General features: G+C 39.7%; 1 protein-coding gene and 1 long non-coding RNA gene across 9 annotated transcripts in view; one reads left to right on the top strand and one right to left on the bottom strand.

Moving 5' to 3' along the window:
* Nucleotides 1–20,543, top strand: part of LOC142072822 (uncharacterized) — a 66,194-nt gene that overhangs the window by 41,559 nt on the left and 4,092 nt on the right. For 3 of the 7 annotated variants that reach the window (XR_012669408.1, XM_075131010.1, XM_075131009.1), the window contains exons 5-7: nucleotides 5,463–5,561; nucleotides 7,881–7,936; nucleotides 17,413–17,525. Coding sequence is in view for 6 of the 7 variants with exons in the window: in XM_075131010.1 (XP_074987111.1) it covers nucleotides 5,463–5,561; nucleotides 7,881–7,936; nucleotides 17,413–17,525 (268 nt within the window). In the remaining variant the exon portion in view is untranslated. Of the gene's footprint in view, nucleotides 1–5,462; nucleotides 5,562–7,880; nucleotides 7,937–17,412; nucleotides 17,526–18,003; nucleotides 18,485–20,543 lie in introns of those variants that run through there. The other 4 variants (XM_075131011.1, XM_075131012.1, XM_075131013.1 and 1 more) reach the window with 2 other exon arrangements.
* The window catches only part of LOC142072823 (uncharacterized), an 84,970-nt gene that overhangs the window by 32,631 nt on the left and 31,796 nt on the right, over nucleotides 1–20,543 (bottom strand). Inside the window, exons 2-3 of one of the 2 annotated variants that reach the window (XR_012669409.1) lie at nucleotides 15,054–15,170; nucleotides 11,026–11,111 (exon numbers count right to left, since the gene is read on the bottom strand). This is a non-coding gene — a long non-coding RNA (uncharacterized LOC142072823). Of the gene's footprint in view, nucleotides 1–10,882; nucleotides 11,112–15,053; nucleotides 15,171–20,543 lie in introns of both variants that reach the window. The other variant, XR_012669410.1, reaches the window with a different exon arrangement.

Genomic DNA, 20,543 nt, shown 5'->3' on the forward strand with positions numbered 1-20,543 from the left:
CAGGAGATCCCAACATAACACTACGGAGGAAAGATTTGGGGTAAGAAAAGAGGGAGGTTGCAACTACTCAGCTCCATCAGCCTCATCTCATTGAAACTAGTGAAAGTCTTTCCACTTTGATTTGCTTTGGATTGGTCCCATAGAGGGGAATCACCTGAAAGTTGCAATAGCAACAACAGAGCTTGCCTAATGTTACCCCATGCCCTACACAGAATTCTCTGTATCTTATCTCACCCTACCGACTTCCCAAACATACAACCCAGTTGTTTCCTAGGGACAAAATTTCCCTCATAACAATTAAAATACCTCATTCCCTTTTCATTCAAATTTGAATGTTATATATCTGGAACATGGAGGAATAATATCAGAGGACATAGGAAAGATTAGCTAATTTTTTTCCCAGGTTGAATTTCATATAACTAATACAGCAGAGGAAAAACCACCCAAAACAATGGGAAGGAAAATCTTAGGAAGTGGTAATGCTGAAAGAGTCCCTCGATCTGCTCGCTATGCCCCTACTTATACATCCCAAAATGCCATTGGCCTTCTTGGCAACAAGGGCACACTGCTGACTCATATCCAGCTTCTCGTCCACTGTCACCCCTAGGTCCTTTTCCGCAGAACTGCTGCCTAGCCATTCGGTCCCTAGTCTATAGCAGTGCATTGGATTCTTCCGTCCTAAGTGCAGGACCCTGCACTTATCCTTATTGAACCTCATCAGATTTCTTTTGGCCCAATCCTCCAATTTGTCTAGGTCCTTCTGTATCCTATCCCTCCCCTCCAGCGTATCTACCACTCCTCCCAGTTTAGTATCATCCGCAAATTTGCTGAGAGTGCAATCCACACCATCCTCCAGATAATTTATGAAGATATTGAACAAAACCGGCCCCAGGGCCAACCCCTGGGGCACTCCACTTGACACCGGCTGCCAACTAGACATGGAGCCATTGATCACTACCCGTTGAGCCCGACAATCTAGCCAGCTTTCTACCCACCTTATAGTGCATTCATCCAGCAATAGTGGACAGTATAGTAAACTTGAGCGTCCCGTATGTTATGGCAGCATAAAAAAGCCAATGCCAATGGTGAGTTGCATCAACAGAAGCATGCGTCAGTGGGGAAAGGAGGTAATAGGCAATCACCCCTCCATCCCCTCCAAGGTTTTTGTACTTGCTCAAATTTCATCCAGAGCTGAGAGGACCATGATCTGACCACTTTTAAGCAGTGGTCCCATACTAAATCAGTACAGCTGCTGCCAGAACATAGCTCTGGCTATGTGGTCACAACACCACTGAAATTTTACCCAGTCGGCCCTCTGCACAGTTGGAAGGGTGGCCAGACCAAATGCTGGTGTAACCTGCTGCAGGGGGAGTCTGTTCCTATGTGATGGAACACAGAGGAGTCCTCTGAGAACTCTACTCTTGGTGGCACCAGCTCGTGCACTGCATGGGTGAGAGAGACCCAGAGTCCCTTTGGGAGAGAATGGAGTGGAACAAGCAGGGACTGGAATGAGGTCCCTACTAGGGGGCTGGGAGGGCAAGAGGACTGGAATTTGCCTCCCCCAATAAATAGCTGAATTTCCACCACTTCTCTGCACCTAATTCTAATTAACAGGATAATAGATAAGTTCATGGGAACTGAAAGAAGAGTAACAAAAATTATGCTGGAAGTATTTACTTATGGGAAAGATTAAGAGAGCTAATTATAGAAAAGTTAGCTAAGTGAAAAAGGGACATTCTATTCTATATAAATTCTGAATAGTTGTGGTTTCTGATTAAAATATTTTTGACAAAAAATTGGGTTTTGGACTAAAGATTTTCATGAAAAATGTCTGCATTCTGTGGAAAATTTAACTTATTGTTGAGAAACTGAATACTTCAAAAACCTAAAAATTTTATCCAAATCCAAAACTGTCTTGATTTGGAAATGCTGCTGTGGTTCCTATGGGAGTTGCGGTTGGGAGCCTCATGCCCCCATTCTTCTCAGTGGGCTAGGTTCCCCATTCAGACTACATCTCCCAGGATGCAAGACAACCTGGTACTCTTATAATGCATGGTGATTGCTCAGCAAGAGAGGAGCCCTGGTGCACAATGGGAGATGTAATCTAGCTAGTGAGCTTGGTCCACAGAGGAGAAGGGAGGTATGAGGAACCTGAACAGCAACTCCTATGAGGCACTGCTGCAGCAGCATTTACAAAACAATTTTTTTTTAAATTGTTGACCCAAATTTCTCTGTTTTTTATTTTTTGCCAAAAAGTCAAAATCCTGAGCAGAAAAAAACCCTATTGATTGATACCAGTCTCATCATTGTAGTATCAGAGCACCTTATAACAGTAACATGACTAACATCTGTCAAATACAACATGACTTGGTTACAGTATGCAAAAATTTAAAGGTCTGAAGACCATAAAAGTAGAGGATGGGTTTGTTTGTTTGTTTTTCCAGTGTGATACACTAAGAGTAATGGGATAAAAGGAATAAAGTAAAAATCTGTCTGAATAGCAGGAAGAAGTTCCTGTCAAGGAGATGTATTCAGCTACAGAAAAGTCTCTCAAGGTAAGTGGTGAGCACTCAACCACTGGTACTTTTAAAACTGGACAAATACTAGAAAGTATTCTGGATGAAACAATTCTGTATTGGGAGGGGTTTGGACCGGTTGAACCAGTAAATCTTCTCCACTTTTAACTTCTGTTAATCTAGAAACTTTTGTACCATTCAAGTTCAGTTTCCTTACAGGAACCATACAAAGTAGAACAATAAGAGTTGATCTCAGAACAGCAGTATTTAGACAATGAAATTCCCCACTGGCAACTGAGCTCATTACTTACTTTGATATAGCCTAAGAAAGTCTACACATGCACCAGATTTACAAACCAGGGTGAGTTTAATTAATGGACTACAAATATTAAAGCCAAAATTCTAATCTCAAACCAACATGTTGGCCCTCAACCTGTAAGGAGTTTGATTCTGTGTGCAGTGGGAGAGAACATTAGAACTGAGATCTATATGGAACTGAGAACAGAATTTAGCCCAAAGCATTATTACGAGTTTAGTGCGACTTTTATGAATGTTTATTCCTTAAGTCACCTTTCTTGACTTTTTTGGTGTGGGTTAGTGCTGAGAAGTGTTGGGGTTTGTTTCTCTTCCTATCTAATGTTCTTTAAAGAAACAGAACTGTACGAATAGCTTTGTCCTAAAAGCAAACCTAACAAATTTTAGCTTTTTTGAAACTGATGAAAAGTTGAGAAACAATCCACTCTGTATTAACATATTATATCTGAAGCACCCACTATGTAATACCTATAGTGTATTTGTGTACTAAATCAGAGATTACATGTATATTACATCACATTAAAAATCATTTCAAAAGGAAAAATAATGTAGTCTTGCTTTTTTCTGTCTAAATGTATATATATCTATATATAAAATTTTATATATATATAGCCCCACTAGTATCTGAAATGCCTCTCGGTAATTTAAAAATAGAACAATAATAATTTCTGTGTATGTGTCCCTTCCCAGCCTGTAAGAAATACCTTAATTCAGAAGTTGTTTTTTGGTGTGTTATTACTGAGAGTTTGGTGTTTGTTTTTTTTTTCCCCCACCTGCTTATGCGCTGTGTGTGGCCTTATTTTGTGTCTTTACGTATGAACATATTACTGGAGGAAAGTTAAGATGGAATTATTTTTGCATTTAGTCTGAAATTAATTCCAAGATCATTCTGATCTTTTGCAGGAGTGAGTTCCATAGCCTTGGTCTAGTTCTTATGAAAGCCCAGTCTCTGATGCTCACATACTTCCTCCCATTGATCTGGGGTTACAAAGCCATTTTATGGTTCAGAAAAGTTCTTTGGGGCATGACTTTGCTACTTTTGTGGCCTAGGACAGGTCAGCTCTCCTTTGAGCCTGACTCTGTCTGCACCAGACTATGTTTTCTGTTACCAATGCTCCAAATTGTTTCCCCGCTTCCCCCACATCCAAGATAATCTGAGAACCACAGTAGTCCGCATGGGCAATGGAGTGTCACAGGTTACATTGTTGCTAAACCATATATAGCAACAGTCAGGGACTTTGCAGTGCCTCAGGTATGTCAATAATACAGTGGTACAGCTGTGCCGCTGCAGTGCTTCAGTGTAGACATTAGTTATGCCAAGGGGAAGGGTTCTCCAGTCACCAGAAGTAATCCACCTCACCAAGATCAATGGAAGAATTCTTCCGTTGACCTAGCGCCATCTACATGGTGGCTTAGGTTGTTGTAACAATGCCACTCAGGAGAGTAGATTTTTCATACCCCTGAGTTAAACCGATCTAATTTTTTAGTGTAGACCAGGCGTTAGTCATTCTAGTGCTTGGTCTTTTAGTTGGATGGAGTTTTCTATAATTAAGTTTTGGAACGTGGTAAAGTCCAGGAGTTCCTGGGAGGTCAGCCAGAGTGGTTTCTTCTTGCCTTGCAATGGAGTTGTTTTTTATTTCCTGGTCTGAGCAGGCAAGGGGGGGGGTGGCCCTTACATTTCTTACATCCACTCCACAGATTCAATCTTGGGTATGGCTGGTTCCATAGGTGGGGCTGGATAGAGATGGCCAGTGAGAAACATAAAAAACAGAGTTTTTTATGTTTTGGGCTGTCCTCTCAAAGGCATTGCCCATGTGGATATTGAAGACTTCCAAACCAGTGAGTTTGGTGAACTTCAGAGAGCATGTCTATCAGCTCCTTAGGAAATCTTCAGGTGTCTGGATCTTTGTTCTGGGCACCTTCCTAATCTATAATCTAGACTCAAGAGCTCAGATTCCAAATTAAGTGGGTGCACTCACAGGATTTTGATTTAAATAAGTTTTTCCATGTGGGATCACATGGATACCTGGTCTGTGCTCACGAGAGTCTCACGGATGGCAGTAGGAATCTGCCTGGGCACAAGGCTGGCTTCATAGTGGTTGGCCACATTTGTAAAATCAGGGCCTTAGCCAGGAATGCACTTCATGCTCTTTTAGCTGTAAAAACCAGGCTGTTGATAGTGGAAGAATTGACTGAAGCCTTTTATGTTTTTTAACTGGATTCTTGCCTTCAAATTTGTGAAAGGGAACCAGTGTGAACATCTAGTCTGAACTCCTGCACAACTCACAGCATAGGATTTTACCCAGTTATTTCTGCGTAAATAGAGCATCGCATTTAGAAAGAAATGCGGTCTCGATAACGTCGTAATGCAGATTAACACAATCAATAATCTCATCTACATTAAGTAGATTTCTATTCATATAGCTTCTGTAACTATGATATGCAGACCGCTCAGAAGGCTAAAACAAGACACATATATGCAAACATACACATCAGTCCGTGATCACTGTTGCTAACACATGCTGTATTTTAAGTAAACTGTCCCATGAGGGTTGCTATCTATAGCACCCTGCCACAACTGGCACTAGAGTGTGTGACATTCTTTACAATGTTTATCTCCTGTCATTTCAGGTCTGCAGCTGAGCGCCTACATTTGTCTCTTACAGCCAGACCATATAGAAAAGTCTCATTGTTGTTGTTCACATCTGCTTTGGAGAGATTATACTGCAGGTAAATATAATCCTTAGTCAATAATTACTGGTTTTGCTGGCATTTTCTCAATGCTTTATTCCCCCAAAATGCTGTCTAGATTTCTATTTTCAAGCCCAAACACTTTCTGCTGTTTTATAGAAATTAAAATATTGTTTCCAATATATTTCAGGCAATATAAAGTAGAGCAGAAACAAGTTATCACTTGCTCATCTTTTTAACCTTTCCATTGAATTGGAACTTTGGTGTGTATATTTTCCTGTGATAACGTTCAGTATTTTTTTACTTCAATGCTAAAAAGGGCTATGTTTTTACAAGTTCTTTCTAATAATGAATTATGTGAAAACAGAAAATATAACTACATAAAAATTGCTGACAAGGCAAGTTGGTAGTCTGGTGCCTTTTTTCTTTTATATTTAGTAATTACAGGTACAGCTGATAACCAAATGCAAAGAGATTTGTGTGGTCCAGGATCTAATAATACATGGGCACTTTGCTAGAGTGGCCCTTGTAAAACTGTCTAATGTGAACTTGCCATGTGGTAATTTTCCAGATAAATGGACAGTTGCTTCAGCAGTTCCACTGTTGAAGGTCAATGATCCATATAATACGGGCAATTACAAAAGTATTTCCATTGCAGACTCAATGACAAATTTTAAGTGCTAGACAACAAATAAGCCATAGTAAATGTGTAAAGATCACTTAGGTAAATTTGAAAGCCTGTGCCCTTCTCCACCCCTTTTATCACCCTCTGATAACTTACAGCTATGAAAGTAGGTTCTCCCTTTCTCTATCCCTATCCCACACTCCTATTGCAGGCCTCTACAGTAAAATGTGTACTTGCTTCTGATACTGCTGTTGCTATTTCCTTTCTTATTTATCTTGATAATTTTTAATCTCCTTTTAATATTGTGTCTAAATTAAGAACTCGTTGCCTTCACGCAATTAGTTATTTCCTTGAATTCTAGTTCAAAGTTAAACACTTGGCTATTTTATAAAGATTCTCTTGGGCTGTCAAAGGAAAAAAAATTCAAATAAGGGAAAACTCTTTGGTAATTGGAAAAACATAGAATCCCAATAGAATTACAAACATAAGCATGTCTAATTGCATTTCAAAGAAAAGGAGAGACGTGTTTTCAGTGTGTATGTGTTGCTGATACACTTATAAGGGCTGTAAAAAGAGCTGGTTTTAAACACGGCTAACATGTTAAAAGTTTATTTATTGGAAAGAGGATTCTAAGAAATACATGGATTGAAATAAATAATTGGTTTTGTGTAATGAAGTGTTCGTGAAGAAATAAACATACTGCCCCTTCTACTATGGTACATAGCATTTTATCATTACTTAAATGTACTCGAAGCAAAAATAATTGCTATACAATATACTGATACTTTAGTCATTAACAATACAAATCAATACAAAAGTCTGTCAGCATAATTAAGAATATCCCAAAGTTACTCTCCACTAATATTTATATTTCTTACTCTGACCTTGTAAAAACAAAGAATAGTTACTTTAAATTTCTGCATTCACTTATAAAATGTCTACATGCAACAAGTTTCAGAGTAACAGCCGTGTTAGTCTGTATTCGCAAAAAGAAAAGGAGTACTTGTGGCACCTTAGAGACTAACCAATTTATTTGAGCATGAGCTTTCGTGAGCTACAGCATGCATCCGATGAAGTGAGCTGTAGCTCACGAAAGCTCATGCTCAAATAAATTGGTTTAGAGACTAACCAATTTATTTGAGCATGAGCTTTCGTGAGCTACAGCTCACTTCATCGGATGCATGCTGTAGCTCACGAAAGCTCATGCTCAAATAAATTGGTTAGTCTCTAAGGTGCCACAAGTCCTCCTTTTCTTTTTGCATGCAACAACAAAATGTAAAATATACAAGTGCCTTTAGTCACATAAATGTTGTGGAACTTTAACAATAAACACAAGACTCTGAAAGACTTTTTTGTGATTTCTGATGGGAATACATTAAACCTGTAGAAGAACGTCCCTTGTGGATTGTACCACTGTTCAGTTTCAGTTTCCTGCTGCTTTTACCCACCATGTAAGAGACGGGATGCCATTTCATTCCACTGAAATGAACGGGAAACATCAGTAAAGAGCAACCTTAATGGTGGTGAAATTCACCAGGGAAGATCTTTTGACTTGTTCAAGAATCTATTTCAAAATTTAAGCAGATTTTTGTTAAAAAGAAAAAAAGTTGAGATGTTGCAGTCTAACCTTCACATATGAATGAAAACTGCATTTTCTATGACCTTAGGCTTCTGTCTTTTACTGATTGGACTACAAATGGCCTACTAACCTCACTTTGGGCAAACGTTCTCAGATTATTTTCAGGAGCCAGAAGTTTTGGAGACAAAAAAAACACTGGATTGCTTTAAAGTAAGTGTGATACTGCACCCCCTAGTCTTCATAGTGATATTATGATAGGATTATAGCATAATTATGATGTATTTTATGGCAGATGGGTCATGTAAGGCGTCATTGGAAAAGTTATGATTTGCTGAATATGATTATCCTATTTGTATGCATGTATCATTTTTGTATCTGAAGTTATAAACACTGACTATCTGTACTTCAAATGTAGTTACACCTGTGTAATGGCCACGAGACAAGATGCTTTGACTCTAGATAGCTGGTTGGGAAGGGCCTATTCAGGGTAATGAACCATTAGGGAAAACAATAGGCCTTAGGAGAAGCTAATCTCCCACCTGGTGAGCCTTCCTGAGAACACTCCAGACAGTCTGTACGTAATGGCCACTATGACTCTACAAGGACATGTGACCAGGTCACATGATTCTGTACTCCATCTTGGGATGTCAGTATTTTTCCACAAACTGGTATAGGAACCAAATTTTGAAACAAAGGGTTCCTGCCATATGCTAAAACTATATAAGACAGGGAGTTACATCTGTTGTTCTTCAGAAGAGGACTCCTGGAAACACCTGATGAACAAAGACTGAACTAGGGGAAGTGCTGGACACAGACTAAGGGGATTTCTAGCCGGTGTATGAAGACCTGAGAAACCCAAGCTGTAAAGCTAATGCAGCTTGAGCCTTAAGAATCTACAAGTCTGCCTGTACCATCAGTTAGGGCGAGAATCTGCTAATTCATATCCAATTTATCTAGTAGATTACCTAGCAAATAAACAGGTTTCAGAGTAACATCCGATGAAGTGAGCTGTAGCTCACGAAAGCTCATGCTCAAATAAATTGGTTAGTCTCTAAGGTGCCACAAGTACTCCTTTTCTTTTAGCAAAAAACAAAACAAAACACAAACTAAGCTTAATCTGCTTTGATCTGTTTGCTATGCTTTATAATCACTTTAAATCTTTGTTTTTGTTTTAATCTAAGCCAATGAGTTTGGAGTGAAGTGCCTTGAAATCTTAGCTCAAGGGGCAAAGGCTGTTGCATATTCCTCTCCACACTGGGGGGTGGGGCAAACTATGAGTTTACACTGTACAGTTCCCTGTGCAGCACAAGATGGTATAATTCTGGGTTTATACTCCAGAGGGGGTCCTAAACTGGAAAGCTGGGGGTTATTTTGGCTGTAGCCTCTCTATTGTTGGTCCACATGCAGTGGCTGGTCAGAAAGCCTGCACGTAACTGCAGCTGGTTGTGTCCCTACTTATATGTATGCTGGTGGAACTGTAAGACTGGGAGCATGTCTGCAGCTTGTCACAGCAGCACAGTGTGAGAGGGAGCCCAGGCTGGTGGGTCAGAGGGCTCAGTGGCAACCCAGGGGGAAACCCGTCACAGTAAGTATAACAGAATTTTACACAACAGACTTTTATTAGAAGACTGATGCCTTTCAGTAAATAAACGGATGTATATACTATGGTTTATTGTTAAAATATATATTTAAATATAAGATATTATAAACAGTGATGCCACATACATCAAGTTTATTTCAGAGAGTCTTATGAAGTAATACAGTAAAAATTATGGTATCTTCTCAATCAGATCATTGCATGATTAAGCAGACTTTGCACAGGATATCTCTGTGGAAGCTGAAGGAAAGAATTACTCCAAGCAACTTTTGGCAAGAGTGAAGGGCACCTGTAGTGGGTAGGCCTCAGCAACTGCTACAGACCATAGATTCTGTCAGTAGTATCACCCTGCTATCTGAGGTTTTACAGCCTGCAGGTGTGTGCAGGGTTAGACCCACAGCCAGCTGCCAGCCACTCTCAGTAAAGGTCTACTGAATTTAGAACTCTTCAATTAATTGCATCTCAGTTAAGACTCTTTGTTAAGACTCTTGATTAGGCTCCATTGATGTTTTTTCTTAAAAAAACAAGGAAGGAAATTAAATTTAAGAGCTACATATGATCCAACACGATGGTTTAGAAATTATTTACTCATGTGTCAGAATTCCAGAAGCTAAGGTTTCTGCCACAATGTAGGGGTTTTTTTATGCCTGTTTTCTTTATTAAATGTACATTTTAATATTTGTTATTTGATCTATATCAAAATAGGGAAGAGGTGCAATATAGGCAAATTAACTTTGTAGGTTTTGAAAATCCTTATTTTAAAGTGCTTGATATCTTGACTTTAAGTTTGCATTCATGCTAGATTTTGCATGTAATATTGTCAAGCATTTGAACATAGAAAGCCAGTTATAATGCAAGGCTAGGAGGAGGTTTTATGGGTGAGAATCTATTATTCTGAATAGTGTGAATTTAAAATTTTGTAAAATGAATTTGGAGCTCATGAAAGGAGATTAATGATCTTTGTTTATCTACAGAATAGCTCCAGCACGGGCAGAACAGTAAAGGCCCGGTCTGTGTACCTCAACCCTTTCTAGAATCATCCAGGCCAATGGCACAGAATTCCTTCTCCTTGTCCTTGGTTTCTCTGTTGAGATTTCCAATCAGTCCTAAATGTAATGGTGTTTTGTGATTTAGACAATTGCCCACTCTGAAGTAGACTGATACCCCCCAACTCCTTCTATAAATTGGTAGACCACTAAACAACCAGCAAATAGTAGTAACTTTGGATCACAATCTCTATCTAAGTACTTATATAGCACTCATCACCATAATATTTGAGTGCCTCACAATCTTTAATGGATTTTATCCTGCAATTACCCGAAAAGGTGAGGAAGCATTAGGCACAGGGTACATTGAGAGACATATCCAAGGTCAAACAGGAAATCTATGGCTAAGCCAGGAATTAAACCAAGGATTCCTGAGCCCCAGTCTAGCGCTCTATCCACTAGACCATCCTTCACCATTACAAATCCAATTCAGTCAGCCTCGCCCCCACCAAAATATATTCTGAATTTAAAAACATTTCAAAAACTTAATTCTTCATTATAATCAATACTCACATACAAATAAAATAAACTGCTGTCTTGTCTTCCTACAGCTGGATCTTCAACTTGAAAATTATTAATTTTTGTCATTACCTCACTGTATGACAACTTGCAAAAAAGCTCCATAACTGAGGCTATACCCATGTATCTTTACATACCATTGGGGTGCTATAGCAACTGAGCAGCTTGTTTTCTCATACCAGAACCAAGCACCAGAGAACGCGAAGAATACTTGTCTTTATACCTATAGAAAAACAGTACAACAGCTTTTTATTTAAAATCCACCCCAAATCACATCCAACATGTTTTCTCTTGTAATAATTATGCAATCATGTGTTACTTCAGAAAACTGCATATAAAGTAAGTTCTATTATGATTAATTGTCCCAGTGGTTTATGGTAAAATTTTCAAAGTTCCAGCTGGTCACACAGGGTTTAGTTTAAAAGAGTGTTGCACATTATTAGATTTTCTGATAGTGTGCTCTTTTGTGATTCAGCAAACCTCTTCCTCTCCACACAACTGGCATCCTCTGTTATACACCCAAGAGGTACGCAAGTCAAAATGGAGTGCACTCAGATGAAAAAAAAAAAAAATGGTATTCCCAGTCAGACATGCAGATTATAAATTCCTTATGCAATATAAAAAAAAAACACTGAGAATTACAAAAGTTGCAGTGTGAGAGCTATGCCTATGACACGTGCAAGCTGAAATAGACACTGGCAATTTCTGTATGGTTTTGCTATCCTTCCCATAACCCACAGTAGAAGACTCTCTGTAGGAACATACTCCAATGTTAGCCTAACTAAAGCCCCACTCCTGTAATCTCATGGAAGTAAAACTCCCATTAATATCCCCTTACATTTAGTCTGATAATATTGATCACTAAAGGCAAGATATCAGACAAGATGTATGCTGCATTCTGTACAGTAATTTTTACTCTTCCAGAAGCAAGCATCACTCTTCAAGCCCTGCTGATTACATCCCTCCATACTATCTTATTTCTCACTCCCAGAACATTTACTCCAGAATTGATTTACCCAGCCCCCAAACTATGTAATCCCAATGTGAACTGGGTAAGGGATTGTAAAACTACATTTTCTGAGAGACAGTGGAAACAAATCTTCTGCATATGTCGTCTCCATAGGAATGAGAAGGAGAAAACATAACAAGAGAGTTAATACTTAACAGCTGGAAGAGAGGGAGAGGTAGCAAACAGAAGCCACTTGCAAAATTAACACTTTAGGACTGCAGCTGCTTGACTTTATCATAAGTAAAGGGCCAGCTCCAGAAAGACATGCTGGGAAAAAAAGGTTTATAGAAGACACCGCTACACTACAGAGAGTTAATAATGACAAGGCACTTACAAAGGAAAATGCTCCTAGGAATATGGGCTGGTTCTGTGTGTTGCCTATTATCCCCATGGTTCAGGAACAGAAACTAAGCTATTCCTCATCCAGTTCAAAATTCTGCATCTGGTGCACCAGTCCCCTGCCCGGCCAATAGGTTTTGGGTAAATGACCTCCCTTGTGGGAAGATATCATGGTGGCAACTTTTACTTCAGTCATCTATTAGGAGATCCCCACATACATATAAACATGGCAACTAATGTGGATTCAAGTTCTCTGAAGTCTGCAAATCACACTGGGGGGGATATTTACCCCAACTGCCCCATATTCATCTTATTGCTGACCTCCAGCTCAGACTTTTCTAACCTGTCTTTCCCCTGAAAAACAATGGAGAACTACCACATTAATACACAAAACGCACTTTGCTCTACAAATGGACCAGCCCACTCCTACCTACAATAAAAATTGGCTTATCTCTATGAGAGATTTTTCTGGTCCCTTGGGAAACTCATACACCAGTTAATTAACATTTTATCCAAGTACATGGGGAATGACATTCTGAGCAAGAGGACAGAACACACTAGTGTAAAACTGAAGTAACACTAAGTATAGAAATAACACTAATGGAACAATACGAGTTAGTACCCTTTTACCCTTGGGGTACTAGAGGCATAGTTTAAATTTGTTGTAGACTTCCAGTCATAGATCTTCACCTTGGCTGATAGAGCTATTTATAAAATGAACTCACCAAAGCCCCATTCTCAGGTCATATTTAGTTATACCCAGCCCATTTTAGATCCCAAAGAATGTAGGATTAGAGGGGGCTTTTGAAATCCAGGCAACCAATCAATAGCTTGCTAGTCACCACCTCCTTTCTGATGCAGATTTTGCAGACAAACAAGAAAATTGTTATGGGCTAGATTATGCCTTTAGGCACAGCCCTGAGCAAGAGGTGGCATGTAAACTGTATCATCCCAGGAAGCCCTGTAGCTTAGATACAGTTCCACCTGTATGTATTAATTTACTGCTTCTGTCTTACGCGAACAGCAAACCACTACCTCCCTTCCCTCCAGGCTAGCTACACTGTGCTCATCAATGAGTGAGGGGCAAAGCCAAGGCTCTGCCCATTCCCTGCTTCTCCTAATCCCTCTTGCTTTGAAGAGGAGTAAGACCCATTTGATCCTGCCTGTCCAGATCCAGATAGCTTGTATAGAGGGGTTCTTACTCCCTAAAACAGGCAAATAGGCCTTTTGCTCAGCCTAGCCCAAACTGTGGGGTGCACTCCCCCAGGGGGCATGGAGGAATGTTTGCAGGTGCAGCAGGGCCCGAGCCAGTCCCCAGGGGGGGCAGGGAGGGAGTACCACCCAGCCCCACTCCCAGCTCTGCTCTGGCCTTGCCCCCAGTCGTGGCCCCAGCTCCACACCTGGCCCCACCCCCAGCCAGTCTGTGGCTCCGCACCCGTCCTTGATCCCAGACTCACCCCCAGCTGTGGCCCCTGCCTGCACCACCCCCCCCCCCCCGGGGAGCTGTGGCCCTGGTCCCAGCTCCAGGGGCATTGGCAGGGGTTGGGGGGGTGCAACCCTTAAAAGTTCAGGGACCACTGGTCTAGCCCTTTGGAATTTGTTTGCAATTCCTCACAGGAAAAAAAACACCCCCAAAGCTTGCCATTTCAGGACAAAAGTTACATCATTTTTTCCAGTGACCCTACTATTTACCAGAACCGGTATCACAAAGCCATTTTCTTTTGTTTCCTGATTTGACTAAAATGCCCTCTTTACTGTCATTTTTTAAATCTGTTCTTTCACAGCCATCTTTCAGAACACTGATTTCACTCATTGCACTCAAACAACATGTACTGAAGTCACCCTGAAAAACCTCCCAATTTTCTTAGTTAACTAGATCATGTTAACTCAGTACTTACTTTATCCCTGTACTTATTATAGGGATACCTACTGAGTAATGTAAACACTGAGGTAACGTATGTAGTTAACTAAGGCAACTATAGAGTTTAAGAGGAAACACTATCAATGAGCCATTTTTTCCATCTAACAGACATCACCATCAAAACACACACCCCCTGAGGTGGTTAAAAAGTTTTTACTCTTAGTACCACCACTGGTCTTGGGGATGCTAATCAAAGGATCTGAATCCCCCCTTCTCCCATTACACATACTCCCTGCTTTATTTTCCTTTTCTATTGTGTAACACAGAGACAAATACACTGCTGGAGAGGCATATTTTGAATATTATAAAGAAGTATTGTCACAATGAGGCTAATGACAATAGGATTTCAATAGTATCAAAGAGCCAACATGCAGCTGCTTTATAGTATGGACAGATATAGCATAGAGCTTCATAATGAGAGTAGAGAGTTGTTGGGTTATGCACTTCAATTCATTTTGTATTAAAACTGTACTACAGGAGCTGTAGTTTGCATTTCACATTGCTATATAGATAGAAGGCATCGTTAACACTTAATACGTTGAAAAAGAAAAATTAACCTGACATTATGGATTTAAAATAAAAGATAATATACAGGCAGTTGTGTAGAGGTTTTTGTGGTTTAAGAACAGGAAAGTATGTTATTCAAGCCTTTGGCAGAGAAAACACAGGAATAGAACACTCATGTTTCTTTTGACCTGTAAAAGAAACAGCAATAACTGTTTCTTGTCTGTATGTGGCACAGTCCTCATTAGATGTCTCTGTTGCTTTCTAAATACCACCTATAATCAGTTTTCCCCATACAGCTTTGAATCAACATCCGTGCTCCTTCTGAAGCACCATATTCAATAATAAGCATAAAGGCAAACTGATTTTGTGATAGCTGCATATTGATATACCTTATCAGTGAGGATTTGTCCTCAGCACAGACCCCAGCAGTCATCCTCAGATCTTTCAATTCTTTTTTCTCCTTCTCATACTAATCGCTTCAGTTTTTCATTGTTCAGACAATGAGTCTAGAAGTTAAAAAGAGTGAAAATATTAGAAATGCAGCATATATATTACACTGTATACTGTGCTCTATGGAACACTGTATTATGCTTATTACAGTTCATTTGATAAACAGATGTACCCTAAGAACAATGTATTCATATATTAATTTCCCATATGGGATACATAATCAGCTTTATTAGAAGACATTATTATGGTAAATCCCTGCAAAAACATCTTGCATAACAAGAAAACAAGATCAGTTTTAAAAACCCAGCATACGTGAACAACACTGATAAAAGATAAAAGGGTTTACAAATATTATTGCTAAGTTCTTTGAGGTCATGCACACAAACTGCAGCATTATTCTACTGCGTTTCACCAAATCATAGAAATGTAGGGCTGAAAGGGACCTCAGGAGGTCATCTCATACATCCACTGTGCTGAGGCAGGACCAAATATACATAGATCATCCCTGATAGATGTTTATCTAACCTGTTCTTAAAACCCTCCAATGATGGGGATTCCACAGCCTCCCTTGGTAACATATTCCAGTACTTAGCAATCATAGTTAGAAAGGATTTCCTAATATCTAATATAAATTTTCCTTGCTACAGAGTAAGCCCATTACTTATTTGTCCTGCCTTCAGTGGACATGGAGAACGATTGATCACCTTCATCTTTATAACAGTCTAACATTTGAAGATTTACCAAATCTCTCCTCAGGCTTCTTTTCTCAAGACTAAACATACCCAGGTTTTGGTTTTTTTTTTTTTAAAAATTATTCCTCATTGGTCAGGTTTTCTAAGCTGTGTGTTGCTCTCCTCATGACTCTCTCCAGTTTGTCCACATGTTTCTTACAGTGTGGCTCCCTTAACTTCACACAGGACTCCAGAAGAGGCCTCCACAGAGCAGAGTGGGACTATTACTTCCCATATCTTACATATGGTACTCCTGATAATATACCCCAGAATGATATTAGCCTTTTTTTGCAACTTCATTGCATTATTGGCTCAATCAATTTGTGATCCACAACAACCCACAGATCCTCTTCTACAAAAATGGAGAATAACTGGCTGGGCAGTAGTATTACAGTTGTACATTTGATTTGTCCTTCCAAGGTGTAGTACTTTGCATTTGTCTTTACTGGATTTCATCTTGTTGAATTCAGACCAATTATCCAATTTATCAAGATCATTTTTAATTCTAAACCTGTCCTCCAAAGTGCTTGCAATCCCTCTCATCTTGGTGTTATCTGTAAATTTTATAAGCACTCTCCATTCTATTATCCAAGACATTAAATGAAAATATTGACTAGTAGCAGACCCAGGACAGGATTCCACTTGATACACCCTCACAGTTTGACAGGAAGCCTCAGACTTGTAACTAACTGCCCTTTCGTTACAGCCTTTCCATTAAAAAAATGATTCTGTAGCATCCACTTCAGGCAGAAAGCACATGGTGTCAACTCCATGCCTTTTTTAACTCTGGTAGTTGATAAGTTTTCTAGTCTTCTTTGGCTATGTTACATAATATGCAGTGCACTCTAAATATACTAGATACTAATAGTCTAGACAATGCAATTTATTGGAGAAAATTTGTTTTCCAAACACATTGTAGGTATGTTGTGGGATCAGTTAAAACAGACAAACCACTTTTCCCCAGGATGCATTCCCCTCAACATTTTTTCACTTTTTTCTTCTTCATGTCCATCCAAACATCATGGGAGTTTTGCCATTGACTTGAGTGGGACCAGAATTTCACCCTAAATGTCTCTCTAATATCCCCAACTCCTCTCTTCCCAGTTCCTTCACTGACCACATAAAGCAGACATGAACATAAAGATGTACCACAACTAATACTTTTGTAATGTGGTGTTCTCATTTCTCAGTGTATACTTATTGGTATATCTACCTCTTCAAATGATGAAGTGACTATGCGGGAAAAGATGTGTGAGGCAACTATTTTCAAATCAGCTACATCATAAATTTTGTTTCAGGTAACATCGACTGCAAAAGATTATACAAATTACGAAGTACTGAGTTTCTGATTTAAGTACTATGGTTAAAGTCCTGAAAAATGCATGCCTGATCCAACACCCACTGAATTCAGTGGCCAAATTGCTGTTGATTTCAGTAGGCCTCAGACTGGCCCTTTGGAATATGTACACTGCATCTCTTTACAATTTAACTAAATATCTAAATGAAAACCTGAGTCCCTATTTATTTTGCACCTTTCAGTACATTGTTTGGGTATGTTTTCACACAGAGTCAGACTAAGGAAACAACTGTTGCCAACGAGATGGCTACAAACAACCCATCCTCACCACTACCGTCCCTTAACAAAGAAAACACCCTTGAAGCTGCCAAACTACAGGAAACGTAAGATTGAACAGATGCATATTGCATTAAGCCTTAAAAACCTTTATCAAGGAAAGGATTACATTCATTGGCTGAGATCCTGCCCTGGCTAATTGAGCCACAAGAGGATTCTCCCAGTGTAAGGAGATCTTCAGGTGTAGAGCCATCATAAATCCCACACCAGCAGTCCTCCTGGCAGCAGTGGTAGGGAGCCTGGTTTAGGGAAAGGAGGCAGCCAGGGCATCCCTATGCTCAGAATGCCAAAAAACAGTCCCTCAGGTTGTTGACAATTAGCATAAATTAGAGCAGTTTTCAGGCTGTGATCTACACCAAATACCAGACCAACACCCAGGTGGCCCCAGGGTCAGAGCTGCCTTTGCATTTGTCCATGTTGAGCTCTCCTTACTCACACTTTAGGATCTGGAAAACTATGTTTAGAGTCTGGTGAAATGGCGGATATATCACTCACACTAAACAAATGTTTGTCTTTCCTTCACAGTATTCTCACAGGGTCAGAATCTGCCTTTCCAAACATGTACACAACTCACTTGGGCTTCAGCTGGAGTTTTGGATAGGTGTCTGAAGGCAGAATTTGGCAGACAAAGTTTGAATAGCAAGAATTTGTCCAGGGCAGGAATTAAGGTTGCAGCAGCTCTTTGTGTATTCATCATGGCTTCTTTACACCAGTTCAAGTTTTGAAGTCTGTGGCAAAACTTCCATTTACTTCACTGGGGCCACAATTTCACTCTAGGAATTTCACACTCTTCTTTCAGTAAGGATAACACTATTTGAAATATGCTGGTTCTAACAGTTCTCTAACTAAGCCTTCCTCTCTAGAGCCAAACTGAGACCTATTTAAGACAAAAAGAGAGGACTTGAACAATCTTTATTTTATTATTTGTTATTTAGGCCTTTTAATTCTTTGTTCCAATTCCTGAACAGGTTTTTCCACAAACAAGCATTTAGCAGCAAAAACACACCTGTCACATAGCACGCATCTAACTAAAATTAACAAAATCCTTGGGGGGGGTGGGAGGGGGGAGAACAGAACTAAAGGATAACAAAGCTGTTCCCAACATAACTACTATTTCAGTTTGTAATTTAGACAGGAGGAAGTCTGACCCCAAAGTATAATGATTTGTACAGTAAGCGGAGTTCATTTTTGAGTGGTAAAAGTTTTCACTAATAGGACTTGATCTTTCCAACATTTGTACATGTGAGTGTGCTCATTTATGTTAATGGGAGTACTCACATACATGGATAAGTGTTTGCAGAATCAAGGCCATCAACAAAAAAAGCGCACATTGCGGTATCGTTAACATACTCTAATTTTATTTTACTGAGATCTAGAATGCTTGAGAATTTTAAAACTTTAAAGTTGTATTCATAACATTTGAGAAAGGAATAATTAAAGGATAAATGAACATTCATAGCCCTAGAACACACATAGCAATGAACAGTTTCAATGGCTGATCTCCCCTATCCTGAAGCCCTTTTCATGTAAAACTCACACTTTTTTCTAACTGGAGTTATTGTGCATAAGAGCTGTTTTGGTGCAGCAAGGTTGAGGTATTAGATCACTCAAAAAGTCACATATAGCAAGCCTATAGGAAAATCCTGCCCTATGCTTTTTCTGGTGTACAATGGGAGAATATTTAGGGAGTTTTATTCTATTCTACTTTCCCCTTTGTGAGTAAGGGTAGGGTCCTGCCAAAGTCCACTCATGCACTCTGGGAATTATGCACACTTTACAGCAAGGCTTATACCACATCTCCCCAGAGGAATGATCTCTAGTAAGCCCTGGTCTACACTAGGACTTTAGGTCGAATTTAGCAGTGTTAAATCGATGTAAACCTGCACCCGTCCACATGATGAAGCCCTTTTTTTCTCTACTTAAAGGGCTCTTAAAATCGATTTCCTTACTCCACCGCTGACAAGTGGATTAGTGCTTAAATCGGCCTTGCCGGGTCGAATTTGGGGTACTGTGGACACAATTCGACGGTATTGGCCTCCGGGAGCTATCCCAGAGTGCTCTATTGTGACTGCTCTGGACAGCACTCTCAACTCGATGCACTGGCCAGGTAGACAGGAAAAGAACCGCAAACTTTTGAATCCATTTCCGGAGACTGCGGGAACTGTGGGATAGGTACCCACAGTGCAACACTCTGGAAGTCGACGCTTGCCTCGGTACTGTGGAAGCACTCCGCCGAGTTAATGCACTTAGAGCATTTTCTGTGGGGACACACACACTCGAATATATAAAACCGATTTCTAAAAAACTGACTTCTATAAATTCGACCTAATTTTGTAGTGTAGACATACCCTTAGAAGAGCATGTCCAGCTGTTAAGCCCATTGTCATCAGGCACAAGCACTAGCCAACAGCAGTAAGAACACACCCATTGCTCTTGCTTAAAAAAAAAAAAAAAAAAAAAAGTGTGTCATGCTGGCTTTCTGTGAAACATTCATCCCTATACCAATAGTATGTCTCCGATGATGGCTGAAGTCCACCTCCCCATTAATTCCCCCCCTCCCACACACACACACACACACAGATGTTTGACTTCAAGGCAGCATTTGACTCAACCTCTTATGCATGAATGTTGTTTCTGTTGTAATTAACTTGTTTATGTGTACAGTACTGTCATCTGCTGGATAGAATCAAAACAGCTTAACTATATTTCTTAGACCCTGTACTGAAACCAGAAAGCAATGTTTTCATTTAGTGCAAGAGATAATAGCTTTAGTTTTTGCAGCAGTAAGACAGGCATTCTAGCTCTGCTACTGGTGTAGTGTGCAGCATAATCCTCACAGTGGTCACTTGGTACTCACAGATCTATTAGCTATATGCTCAAATACAGGAATCCATTAATGTTGTTATTTTTTGCATCTTTAAAGAAAGAAGTATTGCTCCCTTCATTAGTAAGGGCTTCATGCATTAAGCCACCTGTTTCTTGAATACAGCCATGTTTTCTCACCAAAAATGAATAACTGAGCAGGAACAAGTTTTAAAAATGGGCAACAATTGTTCGAGAAGAGA

Source organism: Caretta caretta, chromosome 7, assembly GCF_965140235.1.
Source record: "Caretta caretta isolate rCarCar2 chromosome 7, rCarCar1.hap1, whole genome shotgun sequence".
Lineage (NCBI taxonomy): Eukaryota > Metazoa > Chordata > Testudines > Cheloniidae > Caretta > Caretta caretta.